Here is a 22,286-nt window from a genome sequence, read left to right on the forward strand (position 1 = left end):
AGCCCCAGTGAGAACCTCCTCTCCCTCTCCTGGGAACGAGAGGACATCGCCCCAAGTTGCATCGGTTCCCCGCTGTCAATGGAGCTATCCTGAGAGACTGGGTCCAGCATTATAAGAGCTTTCTCTTCATTCTGCCTGTCTCTCAATTTTCTATCCACATGGATAGGTAACTGCATAGCAGTTTCCAAAGTATCAGGTGCAGGATATGCAATGAGCAAATCTTTAACTCTTTCACTCAAACCTGCTAAAAACTGACTCTTAAGCGCTGGGTCATTCCACCTGACCTCTGCGGACCATTGTCTGAACTGGGTGCAATACCTCTCAGCATCAACAGAACCCTGTTTAAGCTGTCTGAGCTCTTCCTCAGCTGATGTGCCCCGATCAGGATCATCATATAACAACCCCATAGCAGTAAAAAAAATGCTTCCACTGATGTCAAACAAGGATCATCAGGATGAAATGAAAATGCCCAGATTTGGGGTTCACTTCGCAATAAAGACATAATAATCCCCACACACTGTAATTCACTCCCTGAGGATCCAGGTCTAAGCTGAAAATATAGTAAACATGCATTTTTAAACGTAAAAAATTCCTACTGTTTACCTGAAAAAAACTCAGCTAATCCTACCTTTGGTTCTTCAGAGCGTGCTCCAGGGTAATTACTCACGTGCTGTTGCAGGTTGGCTACTTCCAAAGTTAACTCTTGCAAGCGTTGAGCAAGTTCTTGGACGCTGCTCAAATTGAAGGAATCCGGGAGAGGATTTTTTTTTTATATGTGGGGCTGGACAAACTGTTACGGAACTGCAACACAGGACTAGGGTAGAAGGGTGAAAACTGACCCTGCACTATGACTAGGCTGATACCCTACGATGGAGTGGGCGACCCATTCCTTGCGAATAGACCCACCGACAGTCCTAGGTTTATCTCAAGCGAAGAACTATAGATAGGGGGAAGGGGTTCCCTAAAAGATCTAAGGACTGGGTACAAAAACGGGTCACCTCCTTATAGAAAACACAGAGAAGGCTGCAGATACCAACTGAAAACAGAAACTAAGACTAGCAGAACCAGATGTCTCAGTACTGCACAATTTATACACACAGAAAGCAAAGCACCAAGCCAGAACTAAAGCTGAATAACACTGTTGTCCAGCAAGGACAGGAAGGCAGGTGCTGGTTAATAAAGAGTGATACAGTCACCTGACCCAACACAAACCCAGCACCAGAGGGAAAAGACAAGCAGCCAGAACACCACAAGAAAATGGCAGATAGTCACAAACTAAACAGATTCTAACAATCTCATTCATACATTCTCTCAAGTTATCTATAAAACAGGTGTCCAGTTCTCCATTACTGTGCCGCATCCACCAACTAGTTTCACTTACCTCCCGTCTTACCTGTCGCAAAGTAAGACAGAAGGGGGACATGTACTCCTAATAGTGAATCTCTATTGCTTGCTTTTCCCGTATGATCCTTGGTGACTCTTCTTACCACTGATGTATGCTGAAACTCCAGTCATCTTCACGCTAAGATTTCTGGTTTTGACTAGTCCTGGTTTGATACTGCGCATGCATGTCCTTAGCATGTTGTAAGTTCACGATGTATGCTGCGACCTTAGGACCCACATTCTTGGCCGAGACTTTCGGCCTGAATTAAGCCCGGCACATCTCTGCACACGCACGTTTTAAGGTTACAATGTGCAACATTTACATCTTATGTTTACTATGCCCTGGGGGTCTTTCCAGACCCTAAAGCATAATAAGAGACATTCATTTAATGCAGAATAAATTTGCTGCACATTCAGATCTTGTGAGATATGCTCATGTCTAGTTGTCAGGGGTTTACAGCGACAGAGATGAGCCATAAGGCCGCAGCGTCTGATTTCTCCTACTCCAGTTGCATAACATTTGGCCTAGTGCTATCCATGCGCTGTCCACTTTAACATGGACAGCACTCAGACTGAAAATACTCTCACGTGAATGTACTAGAACACTGGTGAAAATTGGATCCAAAACACTGATTTTATTCAAATCACTTTACAAACAAGAGAAAGCGCTGATGTTTGAAAGAGTCACAAAGACACCTGACAATAGGCCTGAATGAAAACCCTAAACCCATTATTTAACCCCTTCGCGCCACGCGCCGTACTAGTACTGCGCTGCCGGCACTGCATTTGTGCCAGCAGCAGTACTAGTACGGCGCCCCGATCACCGCGGTCTCACGCTGAGCGCCGCGGTGATCGGGTGCGGGTGTCAGCTGTATATGACAGCTGACACCCCGCAGCAATGCCCACGATCGGCGCTATCGCCGATCGCGGGCATTTAACCCCTCTGATGCCGCTGTCAATAGTGACAGCGGCATAGAGGGGGATCGCGCAGGGACGGGGGCTCCCTGCACTCTCCCACCGGAGCAACGCGATGAGATCGCGCTGCTCCGGTGACCTGGAAGGAGTCCCCGGATCCAAGATGGCCGCGGGACTCCTTCCGGGTCATTTACTGACCTGGCTTGCCGGCGCCTGCTGAGAGCTGCTGAGAGCAGGCGCCGGCAAGCCTCTGTGACGTGCCTGTCAGATCGTTGATCTGACAGTGCTATGCACACTGTCAGATCAACGATCTGATCTAAAACAGTGATGTCCCACCCTGGGACAATGGTAAAAAGTAAAAAAAAAAAAAATACAATGTATAAAAAATAAAATAACAAAATCCCCAAATAAAGAAAAAAAAAACATTTCCCAGTAATTCCATTTATTTTTGTAAATAAAAAAAAAACAATAAAAGTACACATATTTGGTATCGCCGCGTCCGTAACGACCCGCTCTATAAAACTATCCCACTAGTTAACCCCTTCAGTGAACACCGCAAAAAAAAAAAAACAAGGCAAAAAACAACACTTTATCATACAGGCGAACAAAAAGTGGAATAACACGCAATCAAAAAGACGGATATAAATAACCATGGTACCGTTGAAAACATCATCTTGTCCCGCAAAAAAAAGCCGCCATACAGCATCATCAACAGAAAAATAAAAAAGTTATAGCTCTCAGAATAAAGCGATGCAAAAACAATTATTTTTTTATATAAAATAGTTTTTATTGTGTAAAAGCGCCAAAACATAAAAAAATTACATAAATGAGGTATCGCTGTAATCGTACTGACCTGAAGAATAAAGCTGCTTTATCAATTTTACCACACGTGGAACGGTATAAACGCCCCCCCTAAAAGAATTTCAGGAATTGCTGGTTTTCGTTCATTCTGCCTCCCAAAAATCGGAATAAAAGCGATCAAAAAATGTCAAGTGCCCGAAAATGGTACCAATAAAAACGTCAACTCGTCCCGCAAAAAACAAGATCTCACATGACTCTGTGGGCCAAAATATGGATAAATTATAGCTCTCAAAATGTGGTGATGCAAAAACTATTTTTTGTAATAAAAAGCGTCTTTTAGTGTGTGATGGCTGCCAACCATAAAAATCCTCCAAAAAAAAAACCGCTAAAAGTAAATCAAACCCCCTTCATCACCCCCTTAGTTAGGGAAAAATAATAAAATTTTAAAAAATGTATGTATTTCCATTTTACCATTAGGGTTAGGGTTAGGGCTACGGTTAGGGCTAGATTTAGGGCTAGGGTTAGGGCTAGGGTTAGGGTTAGGGTTGGGGTTAAGGCTAGGGTTAGGGCTGGGGTTAAGGTTGGGGTTAGAATTTCAGTTAGAATTGGGGGTTTCCACTGTTTAGGCACATCAGGGGCTATCCAAACGCAACATGGCGTCCGATCTCAATTCCAGCCAATTCTGCTTTGAAAAACTAAAACAGTGCTCCTTCCATTCCGAGTTCTTCTGTGCGCCCAAACAGTGGTCCCCCCCAACATATGGGGTATCAGCGTTCTCAGGACAAGTTGGACAACAACTTTTGGGGTCCAATTTCTCCTGTTACCTTTAGGAAAATAAAAATGTGGGGGCTAAAATATCATTTTCGTGGAAAAAAAAATATTTTTTATTTTCACGGCTCCGCGTTATAAACTGTAGTGAAACACTTGTTGGTTCAAAGTTCTCACAACACATCTAGATAAGTTCCTTGGGGGGTCTAGTTTCCAATATGGGGTCATTTGTGGGGGGGTTCTACTGTTTAGGTACATCAGGGACTCTGCAAATGCAACATGACGCCTGCAGACCAATCCATCTAAATCTGCATTTGAAACGGCGCTCCTTCCCTTCCGAGCTCTGCCGTGCGCCCAAACAGTGGTTTCCCCCCATGTATGGGGTATCTGCGTACTCAGGACAAATTGGACAATAACTTTTGTGGTCCAATTTTCCTGTTACCCTTGGGAAAAAAAAAATTGCGGGCTAAAACATCATTTTGTGGAAAGAAAAAATTATTTTTTAATTTTCACGGCGCTACATTCTAAACTTTAGTGAAACAACTGGGGGTTAAAAGTGCTCACCACATATCTAGATAAGTTCCTTAGGGGGTCTTCTTTCCAAAATGGGGTCACTTGTGGGGGGTTTCTACTGTTTAGGCACGTCAGGGGATCTCCAAATGCGACATGGGTTCCGATCTCAATTCCAGCCAATTTTGCATTGAAAAGTCAAATGGCGCTCCTTCCCTTCCGAGCTCTGCCATGTGCCCAAACATTGGTTTACCCCAACATGTGGGGTATCGGCGTACTCAGGACAAATTGCACAACAACTCTTGGGGTCCAATTTATCCTGTTACCCTTGGGAAAATAAAAAATTTGGGGCGAAAAGATCATTTTTTGTGAAAATTAATATGAAATTTTTTTATGGCTCTACATTATAAACTTCTGTGAAGCACTTGGAGGTTAAAAGTGCTCACCACACATCTAGATAAGTTCCTTAGGGGGTCTACTTTCCAAAATGGTGTCACTTGTGGGGGTTTCCACTGTTTAGGCACGTCAGGGGCTCTCCAATCGCGACATGGGTTCCGATCTCAATTCCAGCAAATCTTGCATTGAAAAGTCAAATGACGCTCCTTCCCTTCCGAGCTCTGCCATGTGCCCAAACATTGGTTTACCCCAACATGTGGGGTATCGGCGTACTCAGGACAAATTGTACAACGACTTTCGTGGTCCAATTTCTCCTGTTACCCTTGGTAAGATAAAACAAATTGGATCTGAAGTAAACATTTTGTAAAAAAAAAGTTAAATGTTCAATTTTTTAAAAACATTCCAAAAATTCCTGTGAAGCACCTAAAGGGTTAATAAACTTTTTGAATGTGGTTTTGAGTACCTTGAGGGGTGCAGTTTTTAGAATGGTGTCACTTTTGGGCATTTTCTGTCATATAGACCCCTCAAAGTCACTTCAAGTGTGAGGTGGTCCCTAAAAAAAATGGTTTTGCAAATTTTGTTGCAAAAATGAGAAATCGCTGGTCAACTTTTAACCCTTATAACTCCCTAACAAAAAAAAATTATGTTTCCAAAATTGTGCTGATGTAAAGCAGACATGTGGGAAATGTTGTTTATTAACTATATTATGTGATATAACTCTCTAATTTAAGGGCATAAAAACTAAAAGTTTGAAAATTGCTAAATTTTCATAATTTTTGAAAAAAATTTTTTTTTCACAAATAAATGCAAGTCATATCGAAGAAGTTTTACCACTATCATGAAGTACAATATGTCACGAGAAAACAGTGTCAGAATCACCAGGATCCGTTGAAGCGTTTCAGAGTTATGACCTCATAAAGTAACAGTGGTCAGAATTGTAAAAATTGGCCCTGTCACTTAGGTGAAAACAGGCTTCGGGGTGAAGGGGTTAAGAGATGTGTTCCAATATTTTTGTCCATATAGTGTATTTCAGCACAATAAACTGTGCTAGTATGTAAACGTTTTTGGGGGGTATTTAGCATAGGTTTTTTTTTAAAAGTTAGTCTTGCTTATGGCTGCATTTGTACAAAATTTTTCAGTGTTATACTATGATAAACGTGGAACATCTTAAAGGAAACTTGTCCGCAGTAATGTGCTGAGTAACCCACAGACAGTGTCAATTCGGCGCCGCTATACTGATTAAAATGATACTGTGGTTGATGAAATCCATTTTGTGGTTGTTAAATCTTTATTTGTAGTTTTCAGTTAGAGAATCTTGTGCTTCGGGGCGGCCTGTGGGGGGTCTTTATGTGATGCTCTGCTTACATATTCATCTGTATGGCTTATGACAGGTCAGTGATCCCTCAGTGACCTGCCCCCTATTTTACATACTGAATATTATATGTATTGAACAAAAAAAAATCACATTCAGCAGGCAGGCGGTGGTGGCTTTGGCATGATCACGTGTATAATATGCATTAAAAAATATCTCAAAATGGCGTTGGCTGCACCTGCGCAGTAGCATCTACTGGTGATCGGAAGGATGCTACTGCGCCGCTGCCACCAGCACCATTTTGGTGGAGACAATTCTTTTCTTCTCCAGAAAAATGGCGCCAGCGGTGCACTGTCTGTAGGTTGCTCTGCACAATCCTGCTGACAGGTTCCGTTTCAGATAATAAAACTTTTCTCTACAAATGTCACTCCTCTTTTTATGTCACCCCGTTACTGTAGTGTATTTGCCAATTCTTTTTTTTAAACTTTTTAGAAGATCACAGTTATTACATTTGGCTAAACTCTCATTTGCATAGATAACTTTAATGTGGCACGGGGCGGTAGCTGTGGGCTAGTGTCTGTCATACCTTGGTATGTTGCATGAAAGCGGAGGTCCTGGTGGCATGTGTGGTCTCCTCCTGTGCAGGCATTATGCTCGTGCAGGCTGCATGTGACTGGTGTTGCTGGTTTGGCAGGATCAGATGTTTCACAGTTCAATGAGGGAGACCACATTAAAAAATATGCTTTTTACTGAATGGCAACTTGATGAGGATTACACACAAGTGATAGCGGGTACACAGTCTTATGAACATTTCCTTTGCAACTTGTATCATTTTCCACACAGTTTCCTTCCTCAGTAGTTTACTCCAGGGATCTCTATGTCCACTGTTTCTCCCTCCTTCACCACAACTCAGCTTTAGCACTACAGTCCTGATCAACAAGTGTCATATACTTGTTCTGAGGTTCGGAATCCTCTTTCCACTACTGGCACCCTGAAACTCCCGCTTGGGACCCTTCACTAGTTGTACGTACTCAGTCCTGCTTAGGTCATTTACCTTAAAGCGTTATAAGCTTAGGGTTTCATGGCTAGGCTTCCTCTGCAAGGACCTGTGTCTGGAAGGCCACTCTGTCTCCTAGACTCTTGTCATTCGGATCTCGCCATCTCATCTCTTCATTCTCCACTCATTTAGGGTCACCCCAGAATGTGGTGCTGTTCACCCTGGACCTTCAGGTCTACTCACTATGCACTCCAGGCCCTATCTAATTATCTATCAGAAAGTTCCCCACTGTCTTCTCAGATAGCCCGTTCTATTCTGGGCTAGTCCCAAACAACGCTAACTGTTCCTATAGTGAAACTAAAGAAATCTAACGCACACTACAATTCAGACTACATATCATTAACGATTATTATATGACATCTCACATTACACCACATAACACATTTCAACATTGAAAGTTGTCTCTTCAAGGGGAAACGTGGGAAGCATGTCCATACATAAGCACACCAAATTTTGAATAGTGGTGAGAGCATTATAAAACGTCATAAAGTTGCAATTTTTTGGAGCAAAAATTTGGGAAAAAGTGCTTCATAAATTCTCCCCATTGTATATATTCCTTCAGACAGTCATCACTATCTGCAAATGTATGGGGTGCATACTCTACATTACGGGCTGCGCCTTTTACATGAACTGCATACTTGATACATGTTCCAATGACTCTGTTGGAAAAGATGTCACTAGATTTTCAGTTCTGGCTCTTTATTCTTTTTAGATTATTAGGAGTCTTCTGTGTCTAATCTGCCCCCTTCAAGCTATGTACAATATGTGCATGACATCCTGTGAAATATTATACAACAATATACTGTAAAGACCATGATCATGTTTTGAATGGAAATAATAGTAGCAATGATTTAACATATAAAATGTTTTCTCATATTTAGTAAAAAACTTGTTTTGCTCTAGTTTTCAAGCAGATCCCAAAAAACCTATTGGAGGCCATATACTTGCACATGCTTCAACAACAAGAATCAGCTTAAGAAAAGGAAGAGGCGAGCTGCGTATTGCTAAAATTTATGACAGGTGATGTCAAAGATGTCCACATGGCATTTTTTTTTTACATCTACGTTCCCTTGTGTCCAAGTGCTCATTTAGAAGTCAAGCTTTCTAGTACGAGTTCTATGTTTTTCATGTAAGGATTAAATGTGTTATTGTGTTTGTGTGAGAAATGCACTAAAAACAAATATACAATTTTTATCTGTGGATTTTCCACATCTCATTCAACTTTACAGGGAAAATCGGAAGTTAAAACATATTTACTGCAACTGAAATGAACATGCTACCGATTTCAAGAACACACTACAGGTTCATTTCTATAGCGTTATGTATCACAACAGTGGGCATGAGGTTTATATGAATGCAGTGCATTTTTGTGTGTGAAATTAACACAACACATACACACTGTGGTAACTTAGCCTAATCATCCTCTCACATCTGATTACAAGAAAGACACACATCTGATTACATATGGGAACCATATTCTCTGTCAGATTCTTTGGACAATTGGATACCACTGGTGTTTGGCAACCTTTTAGACAACAATGTCTTAAGGAGACAGTCTCTTTTAACTAATCTGAAACTAGTAACTTTTAGCAGATTTTATGATATTCTGTACAACTTTGTCAGAAAAAAATGGCATGTTCCGTCCCCCTCAAGATGAGAATATCTTTCAACATATAGAGCAAATATGCAGGGTCAGCGTTAGTGGCAGGTGGACTAGGCAGCTGCCTAGGGCCCCCGCTCCCCCAGGTGCCCCCAGCCAGTGGTGTGCGACACACCATGTGGCCGCTATTGGGCCCGTTATAGATGAAAGCAATAATGGAGGAGAGAGCGTCAGCTGACGCTCTTTCCCCCATCATTCCCCTCTGCCTCTGACACAACGGTTGCGCGATGCCGTTACTTCATTATGCACCATGCTGTGTGACGGGCAGTGCAGCTGTTGAGACTGGAGCAGAGCTTGGATCACCGAGTGAACGATGAGGAGAGGTGAGTATTGTGGTTTTTGTCTTTTTTATATATCAGTAAGTGAGTACTGGTTGCCATAATACTGTAGGACTGTGGGGCTGGATTATATTCTATGGTGGGGGTGGCTCCATTATATTCTATGGAGGGTCTGTACTATATTTTATGTGGGGTGCCGCATTTTACTCTGAGGAGGCTACAATATATTTTCTGGGGGGATGCATTATATTCTATGAGGGGCCACATTATACTATATGAGGGGTTTGCATTATACTCTATGATAGGGCTACGTTATATTTTATGAGGGGGCTGCATTATACTGTGAGGGGACTACATTATACTATGGGGGGCTGCATTTTACTGTATGAGGGGGCTACTTTATATTCTGTGGGGAGCTGCATTATACTATATGAGGGGGCTGCCTTATATTCTATGGGGGTTACATTATATTCTGTGGGGGGCTTCATTATACTCTATGGGGACAACATTATATTCTTTGGGGGCTGCATTATACTCTATGAGGGGGCAACATTATATTCTGTTGAGTGGCTGTATTATACTCTATGGGGTGACCGCATTGTGCTCTACAAGGGTCTGCATTATACTCTATGGGGTGGCTGCATTATGCTCTTTGGGGAGGCTGCATTATACTTTATGGGGTGGCTGCATTATACTAGACCGCCAAAACAAATTCTAATTAGGATCCTAGACCAAAGCAAAAAACCAAAAACAACAAGAATCCCTAAAATATAACTTTTAATAGATAAAGCTAAAATCTATTTGTTCCAAATTTGAAAACATTGGTATATAAATACAAATAAATATTAACAGGAATGTACACGATGAGGACTAACAGACCCTGTCAGGTGCCCTAATACTGGTCCCTACCTGACAGCGGAGGTTGGCACCCTAAGTTTCAGCGGTAGGCGCCCCCGCTCCACGATGGCTGGCCCTGTGATAGCCCTATGCCAACCCTGCGATCCCTAAAAAAACGTCACAGTGTATTCAATACCCAAAAATGAACAAAATATAAAAAATGAAGAAAAAAATACAGAAAAAAATAAAAAAAAATAAACACAGCAAGAAAACACAAAATTTGTTATTTACCCCAAAGATCACCCCTAATAGGGAATAGTGAAAAAATATAATAACTCATTGGGTAGAAACACAGTACCAATGTCTCGTTTATCCAAAATATACAATAACAAAGGGCCACTGCAACTGATTCACATAATATTCAAATCAGCCCTGTGGTTACATATATCCAACGTTTCAACTGGTCAAATAACCCCTTGGTAATATGGATATTCCTAATGGAGCGGTGACCCCAAGAGGTAGAAACAATAATAGCAAAACATCCCACAAAAAGGGCCCCAGAGCATAGTGTCAAACACAGCCGTATAAATAACGCTACATTGTAATAACTCAATCTCATGATATGAACAGCGCTTCTACTCATCTGTGTCCCGGTGATACAACTCAGGCGCTGTGGGTATCTGTTCAGCCATGTAGCTCAAAGGGTCTCCAACGTGAATGTCCTCCCTAATTATGCCCGACGCGTTTCCCCCCTGCAGGAGTCCCGGGGGTTCATCAGGGGATGTGGACCGTGCCAGATGGTAAAAGGATGCCCTGTTCATTTCATGAGATTGAGTTACTACAATGGGGCGTTATTTATACGGCTGTGTTTGACACTATGCTCTGGGGCCCTTTTTGTGGGATATTTTGCTATTATTGTTTCTACCTTTTGGGGTCACAGCTCCATTAGGAGTATCCATATACCAAGGGGTTATTTGACCAGTTGGAACCTAGGATATATGTAACCACAGGGCTGATTTGAATATTATGTGAATCAGTTGGAGTGGCCCTTTGCTATTGTATATTTTGGATAAACGAGACATTGGTACTGTGTTTCTACCCAATGAGTTATTATATTTTTTCACTATTCCCTATTAGGGGTGATCTTTGGGGCAAATAACAAATTTTGTGGGGTTTTTGCTGTGTTTAGTTTTTTTTATTTTTTCTGTATTTTTTTCTTCCTTTTTTTGATTTTTTATATTTTGTTCATTTTGGGGTATTGAATACACTGTGACTTTTTTTAGGGATCGCAGGGTTGGCATAGGGCTATCAGGGCCAGCCGTCGTGGAGCGGGGGCGCCTACCACTGAAACTTAGGGTGTCAACCTCTGCTGTCAGGTAGGGACCAGTATTAGGGCACCTGACAGGGTCTGTTAGTCCTCATCGTGTACATTCCTGTGTTAATGATTAGAAAAAGAAAAAAAGCCAGGACGGCACTGTCCGGTAGCTTGACAAGTTCTTTTGAGATTACAATCGGGGTGTTATGTGAACCACATATATAAGGCAGCCACTAAAGCTCATCGCTGGTGCTCTTCTGAAAAAATATCCATATTTTCAATCCATGTGCAAGAAAAAAAGAGAAGGCACTCACCGATCTCATGTGTAACCACTTTATTCCATCTTCAAAACATGATTCATGGCCGGGGGAGTAGGAATGCGTGTGAGCAGGGGAGGACGACGGCCGTTTCGCGCTGTGCTTGTGCTTCAATGGGTCAGTATGTGTGAGGGCAAGGTGACGGAAGTGATATACCGGCCATAACACACTCCCCCCACCTGAACCCCTCCCACCTACCATGAAATACACCACAATTAAAAATGCACAGATTAAAAACATTACATCTCTTCCACAATATTCAGAAAGCGAAAATTAATAGAGTATTATATATATCTAATTATAACCATAAAAATGTCAATTAGCTATTCACCATAGTTCACACTTCTATCACAAATCTACAAGCTAACAACAATTTTGCTCTATATACGGATCCAGACAAATATTACAGAAACAATGACATGTCTATCCTGTTGTTTACCCCTTTCTGACCTTGGACGTACTATCCTATCGAGGTGGGGTGGGCCCGTATGACCACCGACGGGATAGTACGTCCAGCGCGATCGGCCGCGCTCACGGGGGGAGCGCGGCCGATCGCGGCCGGGTGTCAGCTGACTATCGCAGCTGACATCCGGCACTATGTGCCAGGAGCGGTCACGGACCGCCCCCGGCACATTAACCCCCGGCACACCGCGATTAAACATGATCGCGGTGTGCCGGCGGTACAGGGAAGCATCGCGCAGGGAGGGGGCTCCCTGCGTGCTTCCCTGAGATCCCCGGAGCAACGCGATGTGATCGCGTTGCTCCGAGGGTCTCTTACCTCCTCTCCTTGCAGTCCCCGGATCCAAAATGGCCGCGGCATCTGGGTCCTGCAGGGAGGGAGGTGGCTTACCGAATGCCTACTCAGAGCAGGAGCTTGGTAAGCCTGCAGCACTGTAAGTCAGATTGCAGATCTGACAGAGTGCTGTGCAAACTGTCAGATCAGCGATCTGTGATGTCCCCCCCCCCCCCGTGACAAAGTAAAAATGTAAAAAAAAAAAAATTCCACATGTGTAAAAAAAAATAAAAAAATTCCTAAATAAAGAAAAAAAAAATTATTCCCATAAATACATTTCTTTATCTAAATAAAAAAACAAAACAATAAAAGTACACATATTTAGTATCGCCGCGTCCGTAACGACCCAACCTATAAAACTGTCCCACTGGTTAACCCCTTCAGTGAACACTGTAGGAAAAAAAAACGAGGCAAAAACAACGCTTTATTATCATACCGCCGAACAAAAAGTGGAATAACACGCGATCAAAAAGACCGATGTAAATAAACATGGTACCGCTGAAAACGTCATCTTGTCCCGCAAAAAACAAGCCGCGAAGCAGCATCATCAAAGAAAAAATAAAAAAGTTATAGTCCTCAGAATAAAGCGATGCCAAAATAATTATTTATTCTATAAAATAGTTTTTATCGTATAAAAGTGCCAAAACATAAAAAAAGATATAAATGAGGTATCGCTGTAATCGTACTGACCCGAAGAATAAAACTGCTTTATCAATTCTACCAAACGTGGAACGGTATAAACGCCTCCCCCAAAAGAAATTCATGAATAGCTGTTTTTTTGTCATTGTGCCTCACAAAAATCGGAATAAAAAGCGATCAAAAACTGTCACATGTCCGAAAATGTTACCAATAAAAACGTCAACTCGTCCCGCAAAAAACAAGACCTCACATGACTCTGTGGACAAAATATGGAAAAATTATAGGTCTCAAAATGTGGAGACGCAAAATCTTTTTTGCTATAAAAAGCGTCTTTTAGTGTGTGACAGCTGCCAATCATAAAAATCCGCTGTAAAAAATGCTATAAAAGTAAATCAAACCCCCCTTCATCACCCCCTTAGTTAGGGAAAAATAATACAATTAAAAATATGTATTTATTTCCATTTTCCCATTAGGGTTAGGGCAAGGGTTAGGGCTAGGGTTAGGGCTAGGGTTAGGGTTAGGGCCAGGGCTAGGGTTAGGGCTAGGGTTAGGGCTAGGGTTAGGGTTAGGGCTAGGGTTAGGGCTAGGGTTAGGGCTAGGGTTCGGGTTTGGGCTAGGGTTGGAGCTAAAGTTAGGGTTGGGGCTAAAGTTAGGGTTAGGGTTTGGATTACATTTACGGTTGGGTTTAGGGTTGGAATTAGAGTTAGGGGTGTGTCAGGGTTAGGGGTGTGGTTAGGGTTACCATTGGGATTAGGGTTAGGGGTGTGTTTGGATAAGGGTTTCAGGTAGAATTGGGGAGTTTCCACTGTTTAGGCACATCAGGGGCTCTCCAAACGTGACATGGCGTCCGATCTCAATTCCAGCCAATTCTGCATTGAAAAAGTAAAACAGTGCTCCTTCCCTTCCGAGCTTTCCCGTGTGCCCAAACAGGGGTTTACCCCAATATATGGGGCATCAGCGTACCCGGGACACATTGGACAACAACTTTTGGGGTCCAAGTTCTCTTGTTACCCTTGGGAAAATATAAATTTGGGGGGCTAAAAATCATTTTTGTGGGAAAAAAAGGATTTTTTATTTTCACGGCTCTGCGTTGTAAACTGTAGTGAAACACTTGGGGGTTCAAAGTTCTCACAACACATCTAGATAAGTTCCTTGGGAGGTCTAGTTTCCCATATGGGGTCACTTGTGGGGGGTTTCTACTGTTTGGGTACATCAGGGGCTCTGCAAATGCAACGTGATGCCTGCAGACCAATCCATCTAAGTCTGCATTCCAAATGGCGCTTCTTCCCTTCCGAGCTCTGCCATGCACCCAAACAGTGGTTCCCCCCCACATCTGCGGTATCAGCATACTCAGGACAAATTGCACAACAACTTTTGGGGTCCAATTTCTCCTGTTACCCTTGGAAAAATACAAAACTGGGGGCTAAAAAATAATTTTTGTGGAAAAAAAAATTTTTATTTTCACGGCTCTGCGTTATAAACTGTAGTGAAACACTTGGGGGATCAAAGCTCTCAAAACACATCTAGATAAGTTCCTTAGGGGGTCTACTTTCCAAAATGGTGTCACTTGTGGGGGAGTTTAATGTTTAGGCACATCAGGGGCTCTCCAAACGCGACATGGTGGCCCATCTCAATTCCAGTCAATTTTGCATTGAAAAGTCAAACGGCGCTCCTTCCCTTCCGAGCTCTGCCATGCGCCCAAACAGTCTTTAACTCCTGTTTGGGTACATCAGGGGCTCTGCAAATGCAACGTGACGCCTGCAAACCAATCCATCTAAGTCTGCATTCCAAATGGCGCTCCTTCCCTCCCGAGCTCTGCCATGCGCCCAAACAGTGGTTCCCCCCCACATATTGGGTTTCAGCGTACTCAGGACAAATTGCACAACAATTTTTGGGGTCCAATTTCTTCTCTTACCCTTGGGAAAATAAAAAATTGGGGGTGAAAAGATCATTTTTGTGAAAAAATATGATTTTTTATTTTTACGGCTCTGCATTATAAACTTCTGTGAAGCACTTGTTGGGTCAAAGTGCTCACCACACATCTAGATAAGTTCCTTAAGGGGTATACTTTCCAAAATGGTGTCACTTGTGGGGGGTTTCAATGTTTAGGCACATCAGGGGCTCTCCAAACGCAACATGGCGTCCCATCTTAGTTCCAGTCAATTTTGTATTGAAAAGTCAAATGGCGCTCCTTCCCTTCCGAGCTCTGCCATGTGCCCAAACAGTGGTTTACCCCCACATATGGGGTATCAGCGTACTCAGCACAAATTGTACAACAACTTTTCTGCTGTTACCCTTGGTAAAATAAAACAAATTGGAGCTGAAATAAATTTTGTGTAAAAAAAAGTTAAATGTTAATTTTTATTTAAACATTCCAAAAATTCCTGTGAAACACCTGAAGGGTTAATAAACTTCCTGAATGTGGTTTTGAGCACCTTGAGGGGTGCAGTTTTTAGAATCGTGTCACACTTGGGTATTTTCTATCATATAGACCCCTCAAAATGACTTCAAATTAGATGTGGTCCCTAAAAAAAATGGTGTTGTAAAAATGAGAAATTGCTGGTCAACTTTTAACCCTTATAACTCCCTAACAAAAAAAAATGTTGGTTCCTAAATTGTGCTGATGTAAAGTAGACATGTGGGAAATGTTACCTATTAAGTATTTTGTGTGACATATCTCTGTGATTTAAGGGCATAAAAATTCAAAGTTGGAAAATTGTGAAATTTTCAAAATTTTTGCCAAATTTCCGTTTTTTCACAAATAAATGCAAGTTATATCGAAGAAATTTTACCACTATCATGAAGTACAATATGTCACGAGAAAACAATGTCAGAATCGCCAAGATACGTTGAAGCGTTCCAGAGTTATAACCTCATAAAGGGTCAGCGGTCAGAATTGTAAAAATTGGCCTGGTCATTAACGTGCAAACCACCCTTGGGGGTAAAGGGGTTGAAGCCCAACGGCCCCATTGCGCTCGTGCGCATAATCCATCTCGCTTCACATCTCAGAAGTAAGTTTCCCAAATTTCCTCCTTGCACTGGTAAATTAACCTTCTCAATCCCAGCAAATGTGAGTACTCCAGGATTCCCATCATGTTTCTCCTTGACATGGGAGATCAGACGTGGGATGCCTTTTCCCAACAGAATGGACTTACAATGTTCCCGAAAACGGACATACATGGGACATATTGTTTTCCCTATATAAAAATATTTACACGGGCAAAAAACGACATAAACAACATGGTCCGTTTTACATGTAATTAAATCATTAACCATGTGTTCTACTGATCCCATGTGCAGCACCCGCTCTATGTTATGCTGACTACAAAAAGGGCAGTATCCACACTTGTAATTCCCTTTTGGAATACCCACGTTAAGCCAATTTTTATTGGATTTCAGGACACGATTTCTGACTAATTTATCTCTTAGCCTCACACTATGTCTATTGGCAATCAGAGGACCTCTCGCTGTGACATCCGCTAAGTCCTTATCTCGCTCTAAGATATGCCAATTTTTTCTAATCGCTAGGCGTATTTGCCGGTCCATCGTACTGTACTTGAAGCAGAAGGTAAATCGCTTTCCTTTGTCATCCCTCTGGGCAGTCATCACACCTTCATTTATCCTTTCACCTCTGTTTTTCACTCTTTAAAGCTGATTGTAATAATGCCTCGGGATACCCTCTCTGTCTGAATCTACCTTTCATCTCTGTCACCTGTCTTAAGTACCCCTCTTCTGTATTATTAACCCTTCTCACTCTTAAAAATTGGCTATAGGGTAACGACTGCTTGACATGCATGGGGTGAAAACTATCGAAGTGCATCAAAGTATTAGTTGCTACTGTTTTTCGATATAGCGATGTACAGATATTACCCTCCTGGACCTCTACTAATACATCTAGGAATTCTAATCGTTGCCCTCCAAAAACCGACGTAAATATCATATTCATTCTATTCTCCTGGTTTAGATATGCAACAAATTCATTTAAGAAAGCGGCGGTTCCATCCCAGACAATCACTATATCGTCGACGTATCTTGGATATAATTTGATATGCTTCTAAAACCTATTTTTTTCAGAATAAACATATTTCTCCTCAAAGAGACCCAAAGACAAATTGGCGAAAGTACATGCTACCGGAGTCCCCATCGCAGTACCAACTTCCTGGACAAACCAGTTCCCCAAAAAAGTGAACGCATTATGGGTCAAAATGAAATTTAAACCCTCGCACACAAAATTAACAAAATGCTGGCTTTTTCCTGTAGTGCCCAAGATCTGTTCAATAGCCTCTACTCCCGTTTTCTGTGGAATCCTCGTGTACAAGCTCTCGCCATCTATCGATGTCAAGGCGTAATTTTGTTGCCATTCAAAATGTTGTATACTTTTCAAAAAGGCACCAGTGTATTTTAAATAAGACGGGATGTCCTTCAATAAAGGGCGCAGCAACCAATCTATATACTGGGACAAGGGCTCAGTGAGCGACCCTATCCCAGATACGATAGGTCGCCCGGGAGGGCAATCTACAGACTTGTGCACTTTGGGTATGTGATACCATTGGGGTCTGGTGGGGAACTCTGGTAGCAGCCTCTCCGCCTTGTTCTGGGAAATCACACCTAGGTCAACGTATTTCCTAAGATAGGTCCTTAAATCACTTTTATATTTCTGCACTGGATCCTTCTGCAAGGGTCTATAAACTGCACTATCCGATAATTGCCTCTTGGCCTCAGAAATGTACAGGGATTTGGGGAGCCAAATTATCTTACCCCCCTTATTAGCAGATCTCACTACTGTATCTTTCCATGCACTTATCTCCTGCATCGCCTTTTTCTCTGCAGTGGTAAGGTTAATGGGAACTTTTGGATACAAAAGGGCTTCAACATCTTTAATTACCTGCGCTTCAAATAAATCAATCAAGTTACCTGGAGAAATGGGGGGCATATAACTAGACGGTACACCTCCTGTGAATGGAGCAGTGTTCTCTATTACTCCATTACCACAATCAACCTCATTACTTTCAAGCCCCATTAGTAAACAGGCATCTTCTCTCATATCGGCCAGCGCTCCTGTACCTGCCATAAAACCCAAAGGGCCAATAGAACAAGGATTTTCTCCTTCTAATATTTTATTACTGGCCGTTTTATTAAGGAATGCCTTATGAAGGTGAATTTTCCTAATGGACTTAAAAAAATCAACTTTAAATTCAGTTAGATCAAAATCTTGTGGGATATTGTACCCCAAACCCTTAGATAACAACGACAAATGGACCGGGGTCAAAATATGTTCAGTGAGATTGATGACTGTATCCTCAGGGGGGACAGTTAATATTTCCGAGTCCAGGCGACATGCTTCCTCTTGCGCTGCCGGCCTGTGGTGTTTCTTCCTTCCACCCCTCCGGATCTTTCTCTTAAAGGGAATGCCATTTCGGAACTGTCTGCGGTCTCAGCTGGTAATTGTTCCATAGAGCTCACCGAAGTGGCCAGCCCTTCACTTAGACTGGAGTCCGATTCGGTGGTCAAATAGTCTTTTCTGTAGCTTTTATTTTTCTTCTTATTCCATTTCTTCCTTCTCCATTTGGAGGTACTCTTTCCTACTCCTGTATCTTCATATAGAGCGTTTCTTTTGTTCCAAGAAAAAACTTGCCCTGTTTCAAAATCCGTCTTATCACGTATGAATTTGTCTCTTTTTCTTTGTTTAATGTTCGCTTGAATGGGTATTAATTTACTATCCAGTTTTTTATTGAAGGTAACCCACTGATTTTCTGTCAATCTTGACTTGAGTTCTTCTTGCGTTTTTTTTTTCAAATCTATATCAAGCAAATCATAATTACGCAAATTCGTCTTTAAGACAAGTTGTAGTAGATCTTGTGAACATTTGAGCATAATACTCTCCCATTCCTTTCGGAATGGAATATCATCATTATGTTGCGATATTTGTTTCCAAACTCTAAGTCCTCGTGGGACTCTTCCACTATCGCCATAAGACTTCAATGATTTATTTGTCCAGAAAAGCCTTATTTCCCTTTCTGCCAAGTTGGTTAATTTGTACTCCAATGACTTTGTGCTTAAAGAGTACAGGAAAGAAATATATCTTGGTACCATGTTAGCCAGTAGATAGAAAAATATTTAGAATTGAGAGTCCTCAGTAGTTGATACCTTTTAATGGCTAACTGAAAAGATGGTAACAAATTGCAAGCTTTCGAGACTACATACGTCTCTTCATCAGGCAAAGACTAAAACAAATTCTGAAGAATCACATATTTATGCGCAACATAGTATAGAAAAAAAAAAAAGGGAGAGGGGAAAAAAACCATGGATAAGCCAGGTGACATGAAGCAGAATTACCATGGGTGATAAACAGTTACGTCCATAAATATTGGGCCAATTCTTAGATAAGGATTGTTTTATTGTCCTGTGATTAGGGTCTCTGTTGTGATGACCCCACATGGTCTGATGGGCAAGTTCCTTAGTTGTAGTTAGTTGATGTAAAAAGACATAAATCCGTGTGACACATTCATTCCTGCATTTAGAGTGTCAAAGGTCGTCATCAGTTTATATTCCCAGATTCTCCTGTCTTTCTGCGATTTGAAGTTACCCTTTAATACAAGTAATTTCATGTCCATAATGTTATGATTTGGGAGACAGAAATGTATTGCCACAGACAATAAAACAATCCTTATCTAAGAATTGGCCCAATATTTATGAACGTAACTGTTTATCACCCATGGTAATTCTGCTTCATGTCTCCTGGCTTATCCATGGTTTTTTCCCCTCTCCCTTTTTTTTTTTTTTCTATTCTATGTTGTGCATAAATATGTGATTCCTCAGAATTTGTTTTAGTCTTTGCCTGATGAAGAGACGTATGTAGTCTCGAAAGCTTGCAATTTGTTACCATCTTTTCAGTTAGCCATTAAAAGGTATCAACCGCTAAAGACTCTCAATTCTAAATATTTTGCTTAAAGAGTGTACTTCATCCACCTGCTCACATGCCTTAAAATAATTATCAACATCCTCCTGGCCGGCTTGTAAGCCTGATTTGGATTGCGTGGCTGTCAGATCCATCTGTTCCATGTTTGGTTTAATCAGATGAAAAACATACACACGCCCGTCTATCTCACTTCAGACGTGCTCTGTCCTACACCAATGTGTAATGTTTAGAAAAAGAAAAAAAGCCAGGACGGCACTGTCCGGTAGCTTGACAAGTTCTTTTGAGATTACGATCGGGGTGTTATGTGAACCACATATATAAGGCAGCCACTAAATCTCATCGCTGGTGCTCTTCTGAAAAAATATCCATATTTTCAATCCATGTGCAAGAAAAAAAGAGAAGGCACTCACCGATCTCATGTGTAACCACTTTATTCCATCTTCAAAACATGATTCATAGCCGGGGAAGTAGGAATGCGTGTGAGCAGGGGAGGACGACGGCCGTTTCACACTGTGCTTGCGCTTCCACGGGTCAGTATGTGTGAGGGCAAGGTGACGGAAGTGATATACCGGCCATAACACACTCCCCCCACCTGAACCCCTCCCACCTACCATGAAATACACCACAATTAAAAATGCACAGATTAAAAACATTACATCTCTTCCACAATATTCAGAAAGCGAAAATTAATAGAGTATTATATATATCTAATTATAACCATAAAAATGTCAATTAGCTATTCACCGTTCCAAAACAGCATTCCCTTTAGGAGAAAGATCCGGAGGTGTTGTGAATTTGGATTCTGGGCTCCCCCGGTGGCTACTGGTGGAATTGATCTGGTGTTTTCATCTTCTCTGTTCACCTGTTCCCATCAAGATGTGGGAGTCGCTATATAACCTTGCTGCTCTGTTAGTTGCTTGCCGGTCAACAATGTTATCAGAAGCCTCTCTGTGCTTGTTCCTGCTCCTAGACAACTACTAGATAAGTTGGACTCTTGTCCATGTTTGTTTTTGCATTTTTGTTCCAGTTCACAGCTGTAGTTTCGTTACTGTGTCTGGAAAGCTCTTGTGAACAGGAATTGCCACTCTGGTGTTATGAGTTAATGCCAGAGTTTTAAAGTAATTCCTGGATGGTGTTTTGATAGGGTTTTCAGCTGACCATGAAAGTGTCCTTTCTGTCTTCTGCTATGTAGTAAGTGGACCTCAAATTTGCTAAACCTATTTTCATACTACGTTTGTTATTTCATCTTAATTCACCGCCAATACATGTGGGGGGCCTCTGTCTCCTTTCGGGGTATTTCTCTAGAGGTGAGCTAGGACTAATATTTTCCTCTGCTAGCATTATTTAGTCCTCCGGCTGGTGCTGGGCATCTAGAATCAACGTAGGCATGCTACCCGGCCACTGCTAGTTGTGCGTTAGGTTTAGTTCATGGTCAGCTCAGTTCCCATCTTCCAAGAGCTAGTTCCTATATATGCTGATGCTATGTTCTCTTGCCATTGAGAATATGACAGTTTGACCGGCCCACAAAGTGTTAATTGTTTGGGCTGAAGCAGGAGAAAAAGAAGTGTTTAAGGGAATTTTTTTTTTTTTTTTTTTCCCCTCAGAGTTTTGCTGCCTAGCCCTTAATTGCTGTCTAGCTGCTTCTTACCTCCTCTTAACCCTTGAATGGCTCTGTGTCCACCTGTTTGTAATGGATCTTCAGAGTGTAACTGCAGGTTTGAATAATCTCGCCACGAAGGTACAAAATTTGCAAGACTTTGTTTGTCATGCACCTGTATCTGAGCCGAGAATTCCTTGGCCGGAATTTTTCTCGGGGAATAGATCTGGGTTTCAGAATTTTCGAAATAATTGCAAATTATTTTTGTCCCTGAAATTTCGCTCTGCCGGAGACCCTGTACAGCAGGTCAGGATTGTGATTTCCTTGCTCCGGGGCGACCCTCAAGACTGGGCTTTTTCATTGACACCAGGGGATCCTGCGTTGCTCAATGTGGATGCGTTTTTTCTGGCCTTGGGGTTGCTTTATGACGAACCTCATTTGGAGCTTCAGGCAGAAAAAACTTTGATGTCCCTATCTCAGGGGCAAGATGAAGCGGAAATTTACTGTCAAAGATTCCGTAAATGGTCTGTGCTTACTCAGTGGAATGAGTGCGCCCTGGCGGCGACTTTCAGAGAGGGTCTCTCTGATGCCATTAAGGATGTTATGGTGGGGTTCCCTGTGCCTGCGGGTCTGAATGAGTCCATGACAATGGCTATTCAGATCGATAGGCGTTTGCGGGAGCGCAAACCAGTGCACCATCTGGCGGTGTCCACTGAGAAGTCGCCAGAGAGTATGCAGTGTGATAGAATTCTGTCCCGAAGCGAGCGGCAGAATTTTAGACGGAAAAAT

At 42.0% G+C, this 22,286-nt stretch overlaps 1 protein-coding gene across 3 annotated transcripts in view; it reads left to right on the forward strand.

Annotated features, from left to right (window-relative positions):
- DMC1 (DNA meiotic recombinase 1) overlaps nucleotides 1–22,286 on the forward strand; it is a 373,319-nt gene that overhangs the window by 298,660 nt on the left and 52,373 nt on the right. The window contains exons 13-14 of one of the 3 annotated variants that reach the window (XM_077276826.1): nucleotides 8,046–8,162; nucleotides 8,372–8,444. The exons of 1 other annotated variant lie outside the window; for it this stretch is intronic. In XM_077276826.1, coding sequence (XP_077132941.1) covers nucleotides 8,046–8,162; nucleotides 8,372–8,408 — 154 coding nt within the window. In that variant the 3' untranslated portion in view covers nucleotides 8,409–8,444. The remainder of the gene's footprint in view (nucleotides 1–8,045; nucleotides 8,163–8,371; nucleotides 8,445–22,286) is intronic. One more of the 3 variants, XM_077276825.1, reaches the window with a different exon arrangement.

Source organism: Ranitomeya variabilis, chromosome 8 (genome assembly GCF_051348905.1).
Source record: "Ranitomeya variabilis isolate aRanVar5 chromosome 8, aRanVar5.hap1, whole genome shotgun sequence".
NCBI classification, from domain to species: Eukaryota; Metazoa; Chordata; class Amphibia; order Anura; family Dendrobatidae; genus Ranitomeya; species Ranitomeya variabilis.